The 20148-nt window shown below is 40.0% G+C and overlaps 2 protein-coding genes across 10 annotated transcripts in view; one reads left to right on the forward strand and one right to left on the reverse strand.

Moving 5' to 3' along the window:
- The window catches only part of HMGB1 (high mobility group box 1), a 115590-nt gene extending 98963 nt beyond the window's left edge, over positions 1–16627 (reverse strand). Inside the window, exon 1 of one of the 5 annotated variants that reach the window (XM_070577920.1) lies at positions 16505–16627. The gene's annotated coding sequence lies outside the window, so the exon portion shown is untranslated. Of the gene's footprint in view, positions 1–15990; positions 16130–16286; positions 16419–16439 lie in introns of those variants that run through there. The other 4 variants (XM_070577918.1, XM_070577919.1, XM_070577917.1 and 1 more) reach the window with 4 other exon arrangements.
- The window catches only part of USPL1 (ubiquitin specific peptidase like 1), a 35433-nt gene continuing 31818 nt past the window's right edge, over positions 16534–20148 (forward strand). For 2 of the 5 annotated variants that reach the window (XM_008517544.2, XM_008517560.2), the window contains exons 1-2: positions 16637–16852; positions 19873–20038. In XM_008517544.2, the coding sequence (XP_008515766.2) occupies positions 19940–20038 (99 nt within the window). In that variant the 5' untranslated portion in view covers positions 16637–16852; positions 19873–19939. Of the gene's footprint in view, positions 16853–19872; positions 20039–20148 lie in introns of all 5 variants that reach the window. The other 3 variants (XM_008517567.2, XM_070577911.1, XM_008517552.2) reach the window with 2 other exon arrangements.

Raw genomic sequence — 20148 nt, forward strand, 5'->3', positions numbered from 1 at the left:
TAACTCCAAGTACCTGTGAATGTGACCTTATTTGGAAATGGGGTTTTAGCAGGTGATAAAGATAAGGCCACTGGAGTGGGCCCTGCTGCAATATAACTGTGTCCATACAAAAACGGGAAATTTGGACACAGAGACAGAAATTCACACAGGGAAAATGCAATGTGGAACATGAAGACAGAGAGGGGGTTATACATGTACAAGCCAAGGAACACCAAAGCCACCAGAAGCCAGGAGGAGGCATGGAACAGACGCTTTCTTCACAGCCCTCACAATGAACCAACCATACTGACCCACTGATTTTGGACTTCTAGCCTCCAGAACTGTGACACAATAAATTTCTGTTGTTCAAGCCACCCAGTTTGTGGTCCTTTGTTACAACAGTCCTAGCAGACTAATATAGAAGAGATGATCTCTTAACATTCCATAAGGTCCAAAATTAACTAATTCTATAAAATACTACAAACGTTCAGGAAGATTTCTCATAATTAACTGTTTACAGAATACCACTGATCTTTCAGTAGAAAACACAAAACAGATCCTCTATAACTATATGCAAGGAATGGCAAACTTTTTCTGCAAGGAGTCAGATAGCAAATATTTTAGGCTTTGTGGTCCGTATAAGGTCTCTGTCACACATTCTTATTTTTTAACAACTCTTTAAAAATGTAAAAATCATTTTAACCCAAGGGAGGTACAAAAACAGGCCTAAATCCACATTTGCCCCACAGGCCAGTTTGATGACCCCTGATGTGTAGGGCTAACAAGCCTGTTTTCCCTTGGGCTCCTTTTCTTCAGAATTCCAAGCCCAAGGAAAGAATTTCACATTCTTTTATAACTAGGTGGAAGGTATTTTACACCAGACGAGGCATGCTTCCAACGTCCTTAGAGCTAGCTGTCCCTTCTTGACTACTATAATTACTATTTAGTCCAGAGGTTAGCAACTTTTCCCATTTTCCCTTCAGTTACTCTTCATTACAAACAGAGCATGCACATGCAAATTACTTATGACTGTCAATAACATACTCTCAGAAGCACTAGTACCTCCATGCTATTTCTAGGGCCAATCCCCAGCATACCCCAAAGATATGCTGCTTTTACATGTGACAAAATGATTTACATCTAGAGATTTAAATAGTTAAGGTACTTTTCATAACCACTAGGTATTGTGGATCTGTTAATGGCAGGGCTAAGCATACAGAAAGTAGGGCAATGGCCAGAGACTTAAAGTTCCAAAGTGATGTCATAAGGTTCTTATTATTGCTTTTCCTTCTCTTTTTCCAAATTAGGCCATTGCTGTTTTCTCACTAAAGGAGAAGGTTTATGTAAAGTGAGTAACATAGTGCATACCATAAAATAGAAGTTCCATCAATGTTAAAGCCCTCTCTCCTCTTCAAGGAGGGCCACTCCTGTGTTTTTCACAAAGTGAAGATAGAAAAACAACATGGAAGATTTTCCTGTTGCTCAGGAAAAATAAAGCTTGTTAAGGAATATACCTGAGAATACAAGGACTGAAGGTGAAAGAGCCAGACACCTGGCATGCATGTGTGTTGGAATGGGATAGGGTGGTATATGGTAGGGTGAAGAGGATAGAGAAGTGGAAGGAAAAGGGGTTATGGCCATGGTGGTAAAATAAAGGATAAGAAGATACTTCCAATCTGGTCTATTTCAAATACCAGATCATATAACTTAATATGATTACTTTGTAAGAATAGGTTCCTAAAATCTATTCCTGATTTGTTTCCCTGTAACACAAACTTTCGGTTCTGAAAAAAAATGACAAATACTTAACACCAAACATAAGGGCAGAAAATGGGCCCTGCATTAGTTTGCTCAGGGGGCCATAACAAAACACCACAGACTGAGTGGCTTATACAACAGAAAATTATTTTCTCACAATTCTAGAGGCTAGAAGCCCAAGATCAAGCTTTCAGCAGGCTTGGTTTCTTCTGAGGCCTTCCCCCTTGGTTTCTAAATGGCTGCCTTCTCACTGGATCCTCATGTGGTCTTCCCTCTGTACACATGCGTGTCTGTGTCCTCATCTCTTCTATAAGGACACCAGTTATAATGCATTAGTGCCCACCCTAAAGATTTCATTTTAACTTAATTGCCTCTTTAAAGGTCTTCTCTCCAAATACAGTCACAGGGTTTTAAAGCTTCAATATATGAATTTTGGGGGGACACAATTCAGCCCAAACCTTAATCTGTTAGCACTATAGTTTGCATTTATAGTACAATGAATGCATCTGTGTTTATCCGTCACATATGCAAATCAAATAATATTGCATGATGATCTAATTAAAAAGCATCTTTCTTTTTCTATAGAAATACAAGTCTATAAATTGTATATGAAGTGTGGCGATTTACTTGCTACGTTGCCAGGGCTGGCCCACAGTGGTAGGTAGACCACAAAGAGTACCACTGAAAGATCCCTTTCCTAATCACAGCTTCCTCACTGGCTTGCCACAAAACCTAAAATTCTTCTATTCTATCCCTTCACTGGTATTTTATTTCTTCTGAAAATGTAAATAATCTCTGGAAGAGTAATATATTAAGCGATCATCAGCCACTAACACCTTAGGGTAGAATAGCTAAGATCACAGTCTTAAAATAACTAATTCCATCAGAATGGAATTTCCTTTATTACTGCTCTGCTATGGGAATTTTAATGACAGAGTCCTTTAACAATAATAATCTAGTCTAGGTCATTCAAATTTTTCTAAGCTAATGAGACAAATAGCACGTATAAAAACATTTCCTCATCTAATAAAGAAACATGAGAAGAGTAAGAGGAAGGGAGTAAAATTAACATTTTTGAGTACCTGCTCTGTATCATGCACTCTGCTATGTACTTTAGAAAGCAAATCATTCAATGTTAAAAATAATTCTGTATAGTAGTATTTACTCCATTTTACAGATGAGGAAACAGGCTCAGATAAGTTAGTGTCACAGACTTCGCTGACAGGGAAGATTAAAATTCATGTCTGGTTCTGTGGCTTGCCTATTTGGTGCCTGCGGTCAAGCTCCTAGTGCTGAGATTTAGTTTCCTCATTTTACGAGTGAAGATAATAATGGTACTTAATTCTTATAGCACTGTTGTGGGGTTTAAATGAGTAAATCTTCATATATAAGAGAGTGGCAGAATGCAGAACTGATGCTGTACAACTCTGAGACCAGGCCTTAAGAGGTCTGGTAGCCTTCAGCTTTTGCTCTCTTGGAACACTTCTGCTGCCATGTCACAGAGCTCGAGGGAGACTCTGAATGAGGAGAGGCTTCTTGGAGACGGAGACGGAGGTCCAGGTGCTGCCTGTCAGGGATGTCCGTACAGCCGTCTGAGACGACTCAGCCCCAGGCCAGCAGTCAACCGACTGCAGCTGCAGGAGTGGACACAGCGAGACCAGCAGAAGACCTTCACAGTCACCGACAGAATCAAGAGAAATAATCCTTTTTTAAAACCATGAAGTTTTGGGGTGGTCTGTTGATGACTATTACGGTTAGACTAAAAACATGTTAGCTTAAAATCCCAAATTTAAAGAATATGAGATAAAAAGAACATTTCATAATTCATGCTTTAAAGTTTTTTCCTCCCCAAGATCTCCAAGTTTGAAAACTGATCTTTAGAATGCATAAAAGTTAAAATAACCTTAGAACTTGACTAGTCATAGCCAGCAGGCTCTACTTGTCTGATGTAATCAACACTTCGACCAGCCCCGAGGAAGGACAATTATTTAGCTTAAAACAGACTAAAGTAACGGAAAGAGTTTTAAAGTACAGAGGACCAAATGACCCTATCTCATTTGTTTCCCTTGTTTTAGAGAAACACATTGGCAGTCTCTCATTTCACTACCCCGCCCCATTTTTCTCTGTGGCATTTGATTAGGGAATTTCTTTAGTTTATCAGACTAAATTTCAACGCTTTCCTTCCAATTTTGACATGGAAACAGTCTCTCATTTCTGCCTATTTATTGATGATTTCCAAATCTGTACCTACAGTCCAGATGTCTCTGATGAGATCAAGACTCATATGTCTTAACTGCCCGATGGAATAATCTCCTCATGGAGGTCCACTGGAGTCAGTTCAAAAGTGAACCAATCATTTGCTACAATCTTTCTCTTCTCCCTGTACTGTTAATACCTTTCTGTCCTTCTGTACCACCAGCCTAAGTCCTATTAAGGGATCATTTCTTCTGGGAGACCATTCAAGAGTCTCTGGGGCTAGATTAGGTGCCAAGTTTGTCTTGAAATTTTAGCACTTATCTTGGTGCATATTACTAAAATTGTACATCCTGTATACATTATTACAATTGTACTTCTCACCTTACCATTCACTCAACAAACATAACTGTAAGGTGGTGATAAATGATGCAGTAAACAAAAACAAAGCAGGGTAAGGGGCTGCATCCACCTAGTGGAAGGGGGACCCTTTTCGATTTGCACACAGAGAAAAAGCTGCTTTTCAACTGGTGCATGCGTGCGTGTGTGCATGCGTGCGTGCGTGCGTGTGTAGAGGTGCAATCTGTAGGCACTTACAGATTTGATCCTGATGAGAGAGGAAGCCACTGGAATGTTTTGAGCAAAGGAATGACATGATCTGATTTATGTTTTTACATGATACACTGATTGCTAAATGGAGAACAGACTGTAGGGAGTCAAGGAAGGGAGCAGGGAGAACAGGAGGCTATTGCTATAATCCGGCAGTCCTCAAGTGGAGGCAGTGTTGCCTCCCTCCCAGAAGACACTTGAGTGATGTCTGGTGACATTTTTGGTTGTCGCAACTGTGGGAGAGGGAGTTGCTACTTGCATCCTCTACTAGCAGTAGAGCCTAGGGATCCTGCTAAGCACACTACAATGCACAGGACAGCCCACTCCCCCCAAAAAGAATTACCGGCCCCAAATGTCAATAGTGCTGAGAGTGAGAAACAGTTATAATCTGTGATAGAATGGTGGCTCGGATTAAACTGAAGTAGTGAGAGTTGAAGAAGTGCTTAGATTCTGGATACATTTTACAAGTAGAGCTAACGATATTTGCTGAGGGGTTAAATATACAGTGTGAGGGAAAAAGAGGAACCAAAGATGATACCAAGGTTTCTCACCTGAGCAATCAGAAGAATGAAGTGCCTCATACTGAGATGAGGAAGAATGTAGGAGCAGCAGGCAGGGAACAGGCGCTTTATTGTGATTGCGGGTGAGCAGACGTGACTTGATGGGACTCACCTGCTCAGTTTTGGACATATTAAACTTGAAATGTCTATCTACTTGACATCAAAGTGAACACATCAGCTAGGCAGAGGGATATGTGAGTCTGAAGTTCAGGGTAGAGGTTGGGAATGGAGATACAATCTTGGGGTCTTAGCATCTATATAGTATTTAAGGCCACAGTACAGGATAACATTATTTAGGTAGTGAATGCAAACTGAAAAGAGATCTGAGCTCCGAGCCATTTCAACATTTAAAGAGGAGGAACCTGCAAAAGATACTAAGAAAAGATGAAGGAGAAGAATATCAACTGTGTCAAATGCTGCTGAGAGGTCAAGAGGAAAATGAGGACTAAGAAATGGCAACGTAGGGGCCAGCCCAGTGGCGTAGTGGTTAAGTTCGCAGGCTGTGCTTCGGCGGCCCAGGGTTCCCAGGTTTGGATCCCGGGCATGGACCTATGCACTGCTCATCAAGCCACACTGCGGCAGCACCCCACATACGTAGAGGAAGATGGGCACAGATGTTAGCTCAAGGCCAATCTTCCTCGCCAAAAAGAAAAACACAAATGGCAACATGGATGCCAATGATGATGTGGAAACGAGCAGTTTTGGTGGGAAGGTAGAAATGAAAGCCTGACTGGCCTGGATTCAAGAGTTAATAGTAGAGGAAGGTAGAGACAGTAATTATAAACAATGTTACACTTTCTTGAGGCCTTTGTAAAGCTGAGAAAAGAGAATAATATCTAGAGGGGGATTTTTTCATTATTTTACATATTCAAACATACAGAAAAGTTTATAGTATGACAACCCCCTTATATCTACCACAGAGATTCAACAGTTAACACTATCATATTTGTTTTTCCTATATGTGTGTATATGTACATATACACACATTTCTGAATACTGAAGACAACTTCGCCTTTAAATACACTTCAGATACACCACCTAAAAAAGGCCATTCTTCTACATAACCGTAATAACCATTAACATACCTAGGAAAATAAAAAATACATTCCCTAGTACGTTTTATAGCTAGGCATATTCAGATTCTCCCAGTAGGTGTTTCATAGCAGTTTTTTTTCAAACCAGGATTTAATCCAAGTCCATGTACTGCATTTGGTTATCATGTTTCTTTGGTTTATCTTAATGACATTTTGAAAAGATCTGTCTTATAGAACGGATTTGATTCTTTGTCATGCCATTTAACTTATGTCCTGGGAGTTTTCGTTTTTTCCTTTTTAAACTTTTATTGTTATAGGAGTAACATTGGATTATAATATTATATAACTTTCAGATGTACATCATAATATATTTCAAATTCTGTGTAGATTACATCACGTTCACCACCCAAAGATTAATTATAATCCCTCACCACACGTGTGCCTAATCACCCCTTTTGCCCTCCTCCCTCCTGGAAGGGGAGTTTTTGAGGGTAGTAAATATATTTATTATTCCTGGCACAATATCCTAAAGTTAACATTTTCCAACTTTTCTATATCTCTCTGTTCTTTCATTTTCAGAAAATTCTCAATTTATTCCAACATGTTTTTCATTTAACTGCCATCTATTAGCTCTGAAGACTCAACTGAGCAACTTTCAGGGCTTATATACTCCATAGTCAGAAAAAACATACTACCACCTCCCATTTACCGTAAGAATTCATGGGAGAGCCTGTCTGAAACTAATCAGCACCCAAACCAAACAGCATTTTATTGATTAATCATGGCAAATTACATTTGGAAATTAAAATGAATTCTCTCAAATTTCTTTCCTGATTAGCAAAAGAGTGCCTCTTAGCACTGGAAGGTGAAAGCTGCTGTGAAACAGGCCTCCATAAATGGAATCCTAAGAGCCAGAGCAGTTCAGCGTGGCTGGCGCTGGTGTGCTCTATGCACTCATCTGTGTAGGTAGTAAACAGCTTAAACACAGACGAAAAACTTGATTATTCTCATATTTGGGCTTCTAGGACTGGTCATTCATGAATAAATTCTTTAAACAACTTAATGAACCTTCTTTAAGCAACTTAAAACGCCAACTGACCCATCAGTATTTATGACTAGAATTTCAAAGAACATTTAGGCATTGTCAATTTATCTTAAAATGTTTTCTGCCATAATCTTCAAATTATTGTCTTTTCCATAGTGTTGGAAAGCATCAAAAGTAGAATTTTATACAAATGAATTTTACACTCTTTAATTCAACATTTCAAGTTCCTTCTAACTTACACTGCTATTTTTTTGCTATCTTACAAAACCTGAAATTATTTAGCATAAGAAATCTAAATTACGATGCAATAAATAAGTTCATAATGAAATAAATGATGAAATGAGTGAAATAGTAAAGTAAATGAGTTCATCTCATATGATGAAATAAATGAGTAAAATAAAATGGTTAATGATTTTTAATGATTTTTAACCATTTTATTTCACTTACATGGACTTCTTTAGTGCTCTGGCATTAGAATTTTAATCAAACCACTGATGCTTATTTAGAGTGATGGTTTTCAACTCTTTTGGCCTATGGACTATTTCAGGGAGGTACATGACCCTCACTAGCCACCTAGTCTACTTCATCCTGATTACCACTTCAAAAAAACCTCACTTGAATAAATCTGAAGCTGGGAATCAGACTTTATGACACACCTCCCAGGAGACCAGAATTATTAATTCATACTAAAATCAAAACTGTAGCTATTATCACCTTATATAAGTCTGCCTGTAGATCCCATGAACTTTTACAGTCTATCTGGAAGATCATGCAAACCAAGAATAGTCCCTGATCATACCATGTAAACATCTGAGTTAGACACAGAGCTGGACAGGAAGGAGGGGCCAGTAGTGGAAAATCATCCTCTCAACTTACTCTCCAGCTAGAAAATCATACAATAATATACACCAAAATACAATTATTTCATAGACCAATCATTAATATTTTAACAATTTTAATAAGATATTAAACATTATCAAATTACTTGTTCTCATATGAAGCAGTGTGAGGTAATAAACTCTAACTAAACAATAATTGTGTTATATAATTATACAACTGGAGCCTCCAAAATGGCCTCCAATGAACCTTGCCTCCTGGCATTCACACTCTTGTGTAGGTCCCTTCCACCTATATCAGGGTGAGGCTGTGCAACAGTGACAGCATTTCACTTCCAAGGCTAGGTTACACAAGACATTGTGGTTTCTGCCTCTCAGATCACTGGCTTTTGCAAGAAACCAGCTGCCATGCTGTCAGGACACTCAAGCAGCCTTCAGATGACTGCAACCACATAAGAGACCCTGAACTGGAACCACCCAGCTAAACCACTCCCAGATTCCCAACCATGAGAAACTGTGTGGAAGGGGCCGGCCCGGTGGTGTAGTGGTTAAGCTTGCACACTCCGCTTTGGTGGCCCAGGGTTCGCTGGTTCAGACACTGGGTGTGGACCTGCACATCACTCACCAAACCATGCTGTGGCAGCATCCAACATAGAAGAAGTAGAAGGACTTACAACTAGGATATACAACTATGTGCTGGGGCTTTGGGGAGAAAAAAATAGAGGACGATTAGCAACAGATGTTAGCTCAGGGCCAATGTTCCTCACCAAAAAAAAAAAGAAAGAAAGAAATTGTGTGAAATAATAAATGTTTGTGTTTTAAGCTGTTCGGGGGTAATTTCTTAACATAGCAAATGAATATCAATACAATAATATATACTAATTTAACTGGTAGAATTTGTAACTTTATAACTTCTCATTTAGGTACTAAAAATAACAGCATCCTGATGTAATGCTATGTATTTTTTACAAAACCACTAACAAATACCTACTGAGTACAAGAAAGCTCTCTCATACTCCACATGAAACTTCCTGTAACATTCATGGCTGCCCTCTGCCTTCTCACTAATTCCTCCCTAGGACAGGAGAGAGTGGTCTGATAAGTTGGTGAGAAGAAGTTCTGAGGCTCAGCCACGTCCCCTCTCCTTTCCATTTGGGATTTACCTGACTGAAGAGAGTCATTTGTTCTGGTCTGCTCTCTGTCACACAGTAAATGTAGTAGGACAAGCTGTATTCTTGTAGACAGAGAAACTTGAGGTTTAAATCTGCTTAATTCTAGAGTGCAACACTAGGAAGCTCACTGCTGCTGTAATTTGCATCTTATTTCTTAACTGGATCCAAACTTTAGCAGGGAAAGAAAAGGGCACTACTTATCAACCTTTAAACCAAGCACAATGTACTATTCTGGGTGTTCTGTGCCCTTGGGAAGTTTGCAGTATATTTGTGGTATAAACTAAAACAACTTAAGGGTTACATAATAAGAATTACCTAACAAATATAAACTCTAAGAAGCACATAATTAATGGATAGGCAAGGAATTATGGTCATTGCTGAGTATCAGAAAATCTGAAGGAGAAACGCAAAAACACAGAGGCCCAGACCCCCATGCCAAACCCACAAAATCAGAAATGGGACCCATGCAACTGCATTTTTTAATATGCTCCCAATATAATGCTGATCCAAACCAATTTAAGAATCCAAGGTATACACAGTGAGTGCAATGACTTTGGAAAAAAGGAGACTGCTATGAGCTAGCAAAGGAAAGATTACAGCAAACACAACTTCAAGCAAACTTTAAAGAACATACAGGGTTTAGACGAGATGGAAGAAGGATCAGGGGAAACCAACATTTGTGGAGGGCTAATTAACTGACAGCCACTGTTCTACATATCACCTCATTTAAGATCATTTCATTTCTTCTATGGAAAAACTGAGGCTCAGACAGATTAAACAATTTGCCTGAGGTCAGGAAACCAGTTAAATGACAGAGTAGGATTAGTAGATATTTCATCTTATAGATGAAATTGAGCCTCAGGGAGGTTAAATATTTCGTGGGAAGTGACAAAATTGGAAAGCGGCAGAACTGTGATTAATAAGTGGCCAAGTTGAAATCAGGTCTGTGAATCAAAAGCCTACGCTGCTTCTCCTCTTTCTTTTTTTTTAAAATAAGAGGGGGAGGAGAAGGTCTATATTGCTCAGGAAAACACACAAAGGTAGGAAAGCAAAAGTAAACTTAAAAGAAATCAAATGAGACCATCAAAAGATAGTCCAAATTTTAACTTGTGATGCAGAGAACCATACATTAAAGTCACTAATGGCTTAAAAATCACTTTAAAAAAATGAAATTCATTCCTTATCTTTTGACAGTTTTGTCTTAATTGATTAGTTTACTAAATAATTACTAACTGCAATTAGCAACCAGAATCCAATTATTAGATTGAACTGAGGACTTAACAACTAGTTGGAAAGCACAACCTGGTCAGACAGTCAAATTAATTTTATGGTTAACCTCAATTTTAGAAGTGTAATGTGTAAGGCCAGAGTAATTTTATTTATGACTCAAATTGTTACAGATTGCTTTATGACAATGTTTTATAAGACTTCCTTGTGGTCTATACTACTATTTTCAGGGCTTTTCAAAAAGTGAAGCTGGGCCAGCCCCAGTGGCCTAGTGGTTAAAGTTCGGCGCGCTCTGCTTTGGCAGCCTAGGTGCAGTTCCCAGGCATGGAGCTACAGCGCTCATGTGGTGGCTCACATACAAATAAAAAAAAAGAAGACGACTGGCAATGGATGTTAGCTCAGGCAAATCTTCCTCAGCAAAAAAAAAAAAAAAAAAAGAAGCTAAACATTTATCCATCTCTATTCTCCACGTATAAGGACTTCAATTCTACTTTTTTCTCTTCAAGACTAAAGTCAGAATTCAACTCCGTGAGGCTCTTCCTGTAATTAAGATCATTTTTCTTCATTGCTGCCACAGAATATTGCTTGTACAACTCTATTTAGTATTTATTTCATTTTGCCTTCAATGAAAGCTATTTGTTTACTCATGTTTCTACTTCTCCTTAGGGATAAGAACTACGCATTATTCACTTTTGTACTGACCCACCATCTAGCATGGTACCTTGCAGTCAATAAAAGCTTGTTGACAAATAAGTTAATATTTTTCTCAGTAAGAAGATGAGCATATAACTTAGATATACATCTTCCAAACCAACCCTGAAGTAACAAATACAAGAACATGGGGAAATACACTGTTGAAAACATTCCATTTCAAGAGTAGGTTTGGTCAGCCATGTAAATTGGGAATTGGAAACCACCAAGATCATTCATTCATTAACAAATGGGTACTATGTACCAGGCAATGTATATATAACGGTGAACAAAACAGTGTAGTCCTTGCCTTCAAAGAGCTCGTAACCTAGAAGGGAGAAAGACAGTAACAAATATACACACACACACACCCGCGTATATGCTATGAAGAAAATAAACAGCAGGTAGTAATGAGGAATTAGAGTCGGGGTGGAGGGTAGAGGGCTGCTCAGGTAGGGTGGACAGTTTGACAAGCAAAACTTAGGCTTAGACCTGAAAGACAAGATTTAAGCAAAGAGAAGGGGAAGAGCCAGCAGAGTTACAGCCCTAATGGGAGGAGGGGTGTCACATGTTGCAAAGCCAGCTTCAGGGGAACACAGTTACTCCAGCACACTCCCCAATCTCCTATTTCTCAATTCTTCTGCTCTGTTCCTATCACCACTTCTCCTTTTCTGATGGTTTAGATTTTCCTGGCTAAATGAAATGATGGCATGAACTCTGAGAAATAGACGACTATCTGTTTCCAAATAATCCGAATCTCCTTCCAGTCCTTACGACTGATAAATTCATCTCAAAGACAACTATGTCCCAATTAGGAAACAGTGTTTCTCTATGTCAGCTTTAATTTTTTGATTTGGAGACCTCCTGATTGCTAATCAACATGTTGTGTGATTATTTCCACGATTACTTTTAGAATGTGACCGAGTCATCAGAAAAATGCACTGCTGCTTTTTGAACTCTAGGTTGCTCTTAGAGCCCAGGCAGAGTAAATGCACCTAAAACAGTCCCTAAGCACTAGGCATTCTCAGATCTACTGCTGGAGCTATATGTTAAATTATGAGAACATGTGATATACTGAAAAATGCCCTGGATTAGAAATTAGAGGTTATAGGTTCTAGTCCCAGGTCTGCTTTTTTATGCAAATTTGGGTAAACTGTTTACTTCCTTTAGGTTTACTTTTTTTATTGGTAATTTGGTACTAGAGAGAAATTGCATCTTACACAAATTCAACTTACATGTGCTTCGCAAAAAATTTAAAAGAAAAATAACAATTTAAATAGCACTCAATGATCATATGCCCTGGAGTATGAGCTGGAAAGCACAAATCTGTTGTTACATCAGTCTCAGTTCTTATGTGCCTTTCATTGAAAATCTTGCTCTGCTGTATGATTTTAGTGACTAAACATATAGATATTTATTTGTTTTTTTTAGGACAAGGTCCCTACACATAATCCACTTGCTCCATCTAAGACTCATATGAACAAACAGCCATTTAGGTGATGTAATTTCTCTTATATGTTTACTTTAGAACCAAATAGGGTGTTGACTCCATTATATTATACCAGCATACAGGCACAGAGAACACATAAGTTACAGCTGATGGCACCCTAAGAAATACACTACTGAGAACCTGATTACCGACTTTTTACATTATTGGTTACTAAATAACATATTTTGTCAACTATATGACTATCGCAATTCAGCTATGCTGTCTAGGGCACAGATATATTCATGTGTGTGAAAAACGAATATACGAAGTCATTCATTGCACAATTCTTTTTAATAAAGACCAGAGAAAACCCTAAATGTCCAAAAGGAGAGGACTGATGAAATGATAGAGCATTCAATGGAACATTATGCAGCATAAAAAGAATGGGGAAATGCCTTGTATAATGATACAGAACTAAGTGAAAAAATAAGGTACATAAACTATGCAGAGTATGTACCATTTATGTAAAAGAAGGGAAGAAAAATAAAATACATATAGCACTTTGCTTGTATATGCATAAATTTATTTTTTTTTTGAAAAATATACAAGAAACTGTTAGCAATGGATCCTTCCTAGGCAAGGAACTGGGTGGCTGAGGGACAAGTGTGGAAGAAGACACTTCGCTGCATATCCTTTTGAATTTTGAACGATGTGAATGTATTATCTAACCCAAAAGAAAACACAAAATTCAGATGAACAAGAAAGTAGTCTGAGATGAAAGAGGATCACGTTCTTAATGGAAAACATAAAAAGTAGACACAGTACTAAGGGTAAATACCTGCAGGTAGAATGTTGGAACTATCCGGGACTTTCCTTAAGGGATTATCCTAGTTTATACTTTTTACTTTATAGATCTACAAATTGAGGCCTTTAAAATTAAGTGATTTGTGTAAAGTCACAGCAGAAAAGTTAGGATTAGAAATCAGATATTCCAACATCTACTCTAGGACTCTTACTTATCATACTGTCTTCTCATTCTATGTGGGCAAAACAGAGACAAGGAAGTTTAGGCTACATAATGGGTTGTCATGTTCTGTCTAAATTTTAGAGTCTGAAGTACAAAATAACCTCAAACCCTCAGACTACTAATTTCTTTGTGGTCACTATATGGCTACACTTACAAACAGGCTGTGCATATCTCTAGCACTGACACATTACAGTATGATAAACATATTTTTGTCTATCCTTCTAACTAAACTTGAATTCACTGAAGGCAAGAACTAAAATGTCATAAGTTTTTTAATTTTTTAAATATACAAATGCCTAGCACAAGTGTACTGCCAAAACTATTAATACAGGCTTGCATTCCTTAACCAAAACCCAGGGGCTGGATGTGTTTTAGAATAAAGAAATTCTTGGAATTTAAAAATGTTACCAGGTACATAGACCATCATGTAACACCTCACAGACCAGTGGCCAAGGGCAGCATCCCATAATCAAACATATGGGATAAAGACGAAATAACTTCTAATTAGTTCAGGTCATATCTTGTTACCAAATGAATTTTGTCTCCAAGTTTAAAAAGTTTTTGTTTTTCAGAGCTTCGTGAATGTTGGAATTAGATAAGAGATTATGAACCGTACTCACAAAGGTGCTGCTGGAAAATATGGTTAGTCACTTCAACTCCCATCTTTTTTCTTTTTCTGAGGACAATTTGCCCTGAGCTAACATCTGCTGCCAATCTTCCTCTTTTTATATGTGAGCCACTGCCACAGCACAGCCACTGACAGACGAGTGATATAGGTCCACCCAGAACTAAACCCACCAAGCACACCGAACTTAACCACTAGGCCACTGGGGCTGGCTCAACTCACATCTTTTTGATGAGACCAGAACAAGCGATCGTAGCAGGGAGCTTTTACATCCCAGGTTTGGACTGAAGACTCGTTTTATAATTAAGGAATCCAACCTAGCAGAGGGGGCAAAAGCTGACATTCTGAGAGCAGAAAAAATAAATAAAAATCGTAATTGTATAACATTGTATTCCTATTTCAGCTGCTCATTAGTTATTACTTTAATAAAAGCTCCCTCTGATTGGATCATGTTAATTTTTAAATGGAAATAGGTAAATAAAACTTCCGTCCCACATTGCTGACAAGGGTATGAGGGCAATGAGCTTTAAGCCTACTGGAAGGTAACTGCACTTTTTTGGGGACCAGTGTACACAGAAGGAGGCATTCCAAACATATTGGTAAGGAATAAGCAGAAATGTATACAGTTTTTTCCAGTTGGGACCATTACCCAATATACACAAAAGGAGCGTTTTCTAATCAATCTCTCCTGATTGTTCTACATTAGTCTCTTTCCTTTTATAAAGTATTAATAAGACTTTTTCTACCTTTTACAAGGGGAAAAGATCTGAAGTCAAAACACAGCACACAGTAAAATCCTTTCTTTTCTTTCCATAACCCAAGTGCCATCTCCATTTTGTTTCTGTTACTATTACATATATTTTCCTGGCAAAAAATCAAATTTGCACTAAAAGACTGTAAATCAACTTTGCAGACAACAATGTTTGATTAATACAATTCGACTTTTTCAATCTTAAAATTTTAGCTACATTTTAACTGAGTTTTGATCAATTTATGAAGTTAATATTTAGCAAGTTTATTACAAAAAATAGCATATTCCATTCTAAAAACGGAATTAGCAAAATGGTGAACAAGAAAAGCGCTGAGTTTTGGCTACTATTTCAGGAGTAAATACTATCTTCTCATATTTTCATCATAATTCATTAAAAAAAATTAAGGAAACAACTACCTAGATCTTACAACAAATACACCAGCACATTAATAATCTAGTACAACAACAAAAACGGTAAATAAAACCTAACCAGCCTATTTTTCAGTCTGAAGAAAAACAACAAACTCCCTGTTGGATGTCTTGGCCATTTGCATTCAGAAGTACCGAATACTAAAATCCTCTTTCCTGAAGAATTTCTTCGTACATGAGACCTGTTTCCTCTATACCACCCTACGCAAATTATCAGTATTACTCCACAATACATTTAGTTTGAGACCGCTAAAAAAAAAGCAAACAAAAAAAAAACCCAGTCCAAAATACCAATGGTGGTTGCTCCATAAAGAAATGCTGAGAAACTACGTCTATATTCTAGGACACAGAACACATCGACCGAAAGGACTTCTGGAATACGCTGTCCCCAAGACTCAGAATGCAGACTCAGAAATAGCACACGCGGTCACGATGTCCCTTAAGCCACATGACCTTCCTACGAAAGTAGAGCCTTAAACTTGCGAACTAAATGAGAAGTGCTCCTGTCTCTGAAGCTAAAACAAGGCAGGGCAGCTGAAACTGGCGCCGCAGGCACGGCTCCGCGGCGGACCAGAAAGGATGGGTCACGGACAGCAAAGTCCCTGTGCTTTGGCTACTCCCCTTACCGTGAGAAGATCTGGGAGGGAGGAAAGGAAGAACACCCCAGAATCCTGGTAGAAAGCCCCTGGCCTCGAAGATGGGGTTTAGGGAGACAGGGAGGGGCAGCTCCGTGTGTGGTGACCCTTTGTGAACACGCACTCTGGGGCAGCTCGGCTCTCGCCGAGGCTTTAGGAAAGCGGACAGCGGGGGCCCCGCGCGGCCCACAGTCCTGGAGACCGCGGCGCCGCACGGCCGCGCCGGCCCAGGGCCTCCATCGCAGCCTGCGGCGGCCGGGCAGCCCTTCCCTCGCCCGCCCACCCACCAGGTCGCTCGCGCCGCGCCGGCGTCGGACCCGGGCTCCCGCGGCCTAGGGCGCAGCGAGCCGCGCGCCAGTCTCTTTGCTCAGCGTTAATCCCTCCGCTGCCGGCCGCGCACTAGTTTTAATCACGCCCCACCCCCTGGCCGCCGGCGTCACCTCCGCCACTCGAGCGCTTTCCAGCAGCTTCCAGAAACGTCGCCTCCCCAAACCCAGCCACTCACATATGGCGGGCTCTGCAGCGACCGGCCCCGCCCCTAATCGTCGCCGCCGCTGAAACTGCGGCTGCGGCAGCCGGGCTGACAGCCACGCCTCTGCGGAGGCCGGCCGGAAGTGCTCCCGTCCTCATCTTCCCCGTCACGCCGACGTCCTTCCAGGCCCCGAGCGGAGCAGGAAGGGGAACTCTTTTGCCGCGGACTCAAAGCGGAAGTTGCTTTTCTAGTGGGGAGGCCGGTGGGGGAGGAGCGGACTGAAGGGAACGTGGGGGGAACGTTGCGCTGAGTGGTGTGGAGCTCAACCTGGAACAGCAGTTTGGTTCGGCAGAGTGCGAAGAAGGGGAGTGCCCACGGCCGGTAAGGGAGAGGAGGGAGCAGTTTCCTTCAGTTCCCAAAACAGGGACAGGGGACAGAGCCGGGGCGACCTGGGGGGTAGTCTGCTCACCGTGAAAGGATGGGCCAGGCTGGGAGAGGGAAGGGGCTGGGACTAGGTTCAGGTGGGAAGGGTCGGCATTAACGCCTAGAGTTGCAGATTCGTTTGGGCTCAGAGAGGTAAATGCTGAAGAGAAACCAGAGTGTTTTTTTCTCCGCCAAGGGAGCGTGGAGATGGGGCGGGTTAACGGAATTCCGCGCCGCCTCGGGCTTCCAGGGTTGGGTTTGAAACTGATCTCTCCGGGTCCTCTCCGTCTCTGATTTAGGACGGCTAGGTTTGGTACCAGGCAGGGCTGGGCTCCGAAAGCCAACTCCGTTCCTCGGCTTCAAGTGTGTTGTGGCCTCACCTTTGGTAGTTCACGTGCTGAGCCCCGTTGGTCTTGGAGGGCAAGCTCAAATGGGTATAAGGCTCCTCTTCGAACAGCTTCTTCTCTGAGTTTCCCCTTTTTGCACACGGGAATGTGCATTAGGCTTAATTGCGTATCTTTCGCTATTCCCATGGCTAACTTTACACGTCCATTGCTCTGTAACTGGGTCCATATTGGGCTAGTAATTCACATTCGCGCTTCTGGGGTATCACAGGCTCACAGAAGTGATGAAAAAGGGGCGTCAGAAGAAAGATGCTGGAGGTGAAGTGGAATAGAGGAGGGTAAGACTGGAAAGCCAGGCTGGTCTCACCGTGCAGTGAGCTTTAGGTCATAGTGCTACCTTTAGGTCATGCTGAGCTGTTTGGGCTTTCCTCTAATCAGGCTGTGTAGTAAATAGATGCTTTTAAGCTGAGCAGTGACAGACTAAGACTTGTTTGGCAGTGATGTGGCGTGGGGACGGAATGGAAGGAGAGAGGCTTCTAAGAACTGTGCGCAGGATTTGGCGACTTTTTACTGCGTGAAGAGGGAAGAGAAAGAAAAGAACCACTCAGATTTTCTAGTATGTGTGTTTGGAAGCATGGAGATGCCGAACTCTGGATGACATAACAAGAAGGACGAGCAGGTTATGTTTGAAGGGAGGATGATAAAGGCAGTCATTTAGAAACAAATTAAGTCGTAAGAATCACCCCAGGGTTTTGTATATAGGGCAAAGTAAATCGTTTTTGGAAGACCCGAATAGTCCTCCTCTGGTATTTTTTTAAGTGAATTTTCTTATAGGGGTGGAGGGGTCTGCATATTCACAATTTCAATCATTAACCTACCTGCTTTTCCCACTGAAAATGTTGGGTGGTGGGATCAGGAGAGCAGATTTGAAGGCTCCTCCTGTTTGTACTTTTATAATTGAGGGAGAGAGAACCAGCTGAGAGTTTTCTAGGTCCCTCAGGCAGATGGAAATTTTCATCAAAAACAGTTTATTCAAGATATATAGCCTACTAGTTTTTCTTTTGAGAATACTGCAGAATGATTCAAGACGTGCTGTATATTTTCTACATAAAATGAAGTATAAAATTAACACCAAATAGTAACTAAAATTTATTATGTGTCAAGTGCTAAGCGTTTTACATGTATTATGGCATTTAATTTTTAGAACAAACCAGTATTACAAATAAATTTCTAAATCAGAATCTCCAGGTATAGAGCCCATTTGTTTAGCCACTTGGGAACTATGGAAGTTTGACTCTTTCCTGTATAGTTCCCTTGTATAAGTAGATTATAAATAGAAGCAGCCAAAGATGATAAATTGGTGTTGTCTGTGAGGAGCTTAAAAAGAAAAGGCATCAAACTTGTTTTTACCTTTCTGGCAGTGGTTCTCAATGGGGCAGGTTTGCCTCCCAGGAGACATTTAGCAGTGTCTGGAGACGTTTTCTTGGTTGTCACCACTGAGGGGTGAGTGCCATTGGCATCTAGTAAGTAGAGGTCATCGATGCTACTGAACGTCCTACAGTGCACAGGACCGTCCCTCACAACAAAGAATTATCTGGTGCAAAATGTCTGTGGTGCTGTAGTTGAGAAACCCTGCCCTATGGATGTTTCTTCAGAAATAGGAAATTGAGATTCACTGATACTGACTTTTCTAAAAAGTATTTTTATTTTTGAAATTACTCCTTGCCTTCAAAAGTGTGTAAAATTTATACAGCTGGAACAGAATAGCATAACTAGTTTTTAAAGTGAATCTGTGAGCCACAGTTTCCCGGGAGATGGTTGTCATAGAGTCATGGATTCTTAGATTTGGAAAAGACTTTTGCTCGAAATTGTTTTACAGTGTCCCTGCGAAGTCGTGATTCATTCTGCTTAACAGTCTCCTGTGTCTGTTTTCCCTATATTTCAAATCCATATCCACCAGTAACTTTTGCTACACTGAGCTACAGTTTCGTAACTTTGACTTTACTGAATGTGATTCTACTCCATGGGACTACACTCAAAACAAGCTTGTTACATGTGTAATTTGTACTATGACAGTGTTTATGTTTTTGTTCTGGTACAGATCATCTACTTTAATACAAAAAAGTATTTCGTTGGCAGGTTTTTAAAAGTAGCATTATTCTCAGTTGTTGACGTATTCTTGGTGGTTGAAAGTAGTAGGAATGTATGGGGTTCTTTTGTCCCTGTCAAGTAATAGCACAATGGATCTGGGGTTTTGAAGTACTTTCTTAGTGTAATGCTGACTTATTTGTTTCAAATTGTGTATAGACTCTAAAAACTTAGGTTTACAAAATCTGGTCAACATAAGTGCTTTAAATAATAGCTACCTCTATTACAAGTTTTGATAAATTTGTTTACAAATGAGTCTTCTGTGAAAACTGGTCCTACGGCCAGTCTCTGCCCTCTCCCCACATATTTGCTAGATTTATAAATTTAAGTATTTTGTTTTCACTTCAAGATTACAGTTTCAGAATATGTTTACTCTAGGGATATCTTGAAATATATTTAATATATGTACATCTTATAAAGTAGCATAGCTCTTTTTCAAAGTACATAGGATTTTTATTTAATTGTTTATTGAATTTTTTTTTCCAGGGTTCATTGAAAAATCCTTAGTGATATTGACATGTTTCAAGTGGCATAAATTAGCCCATGACTCGGAATGATGGATTCCCCGAAGATTGGAAATGGTTTGCCAGTGATTGGACCAGGGACTGATATAGGGATATCTTCACTCCACGTGGTGGGGTATTTGGGAAAAGTTAGTGAACTTATTTTTTGCCTCAGTGCAAATTTGATTTTTTTTCCTCCTATTTTTGAGACTTAAATTCAGTTTTAATTTTACCAATTAACTTCTAGAAAGTTGTATCT

This window comes from Equus przewalskii, chromosome 16 (genome assembly GCF_037783145.1).
Source record: "Equus przewalskii isolate Varuska chromosome 16, EquPr2, whole genome shotgun sequence".
Classification (NCBI taxonomy): Eukaryota; Metazoa; Chordata; class Mammalia; order Perissodactyla; family Equidae; genus Equus; species Equus przewalskii.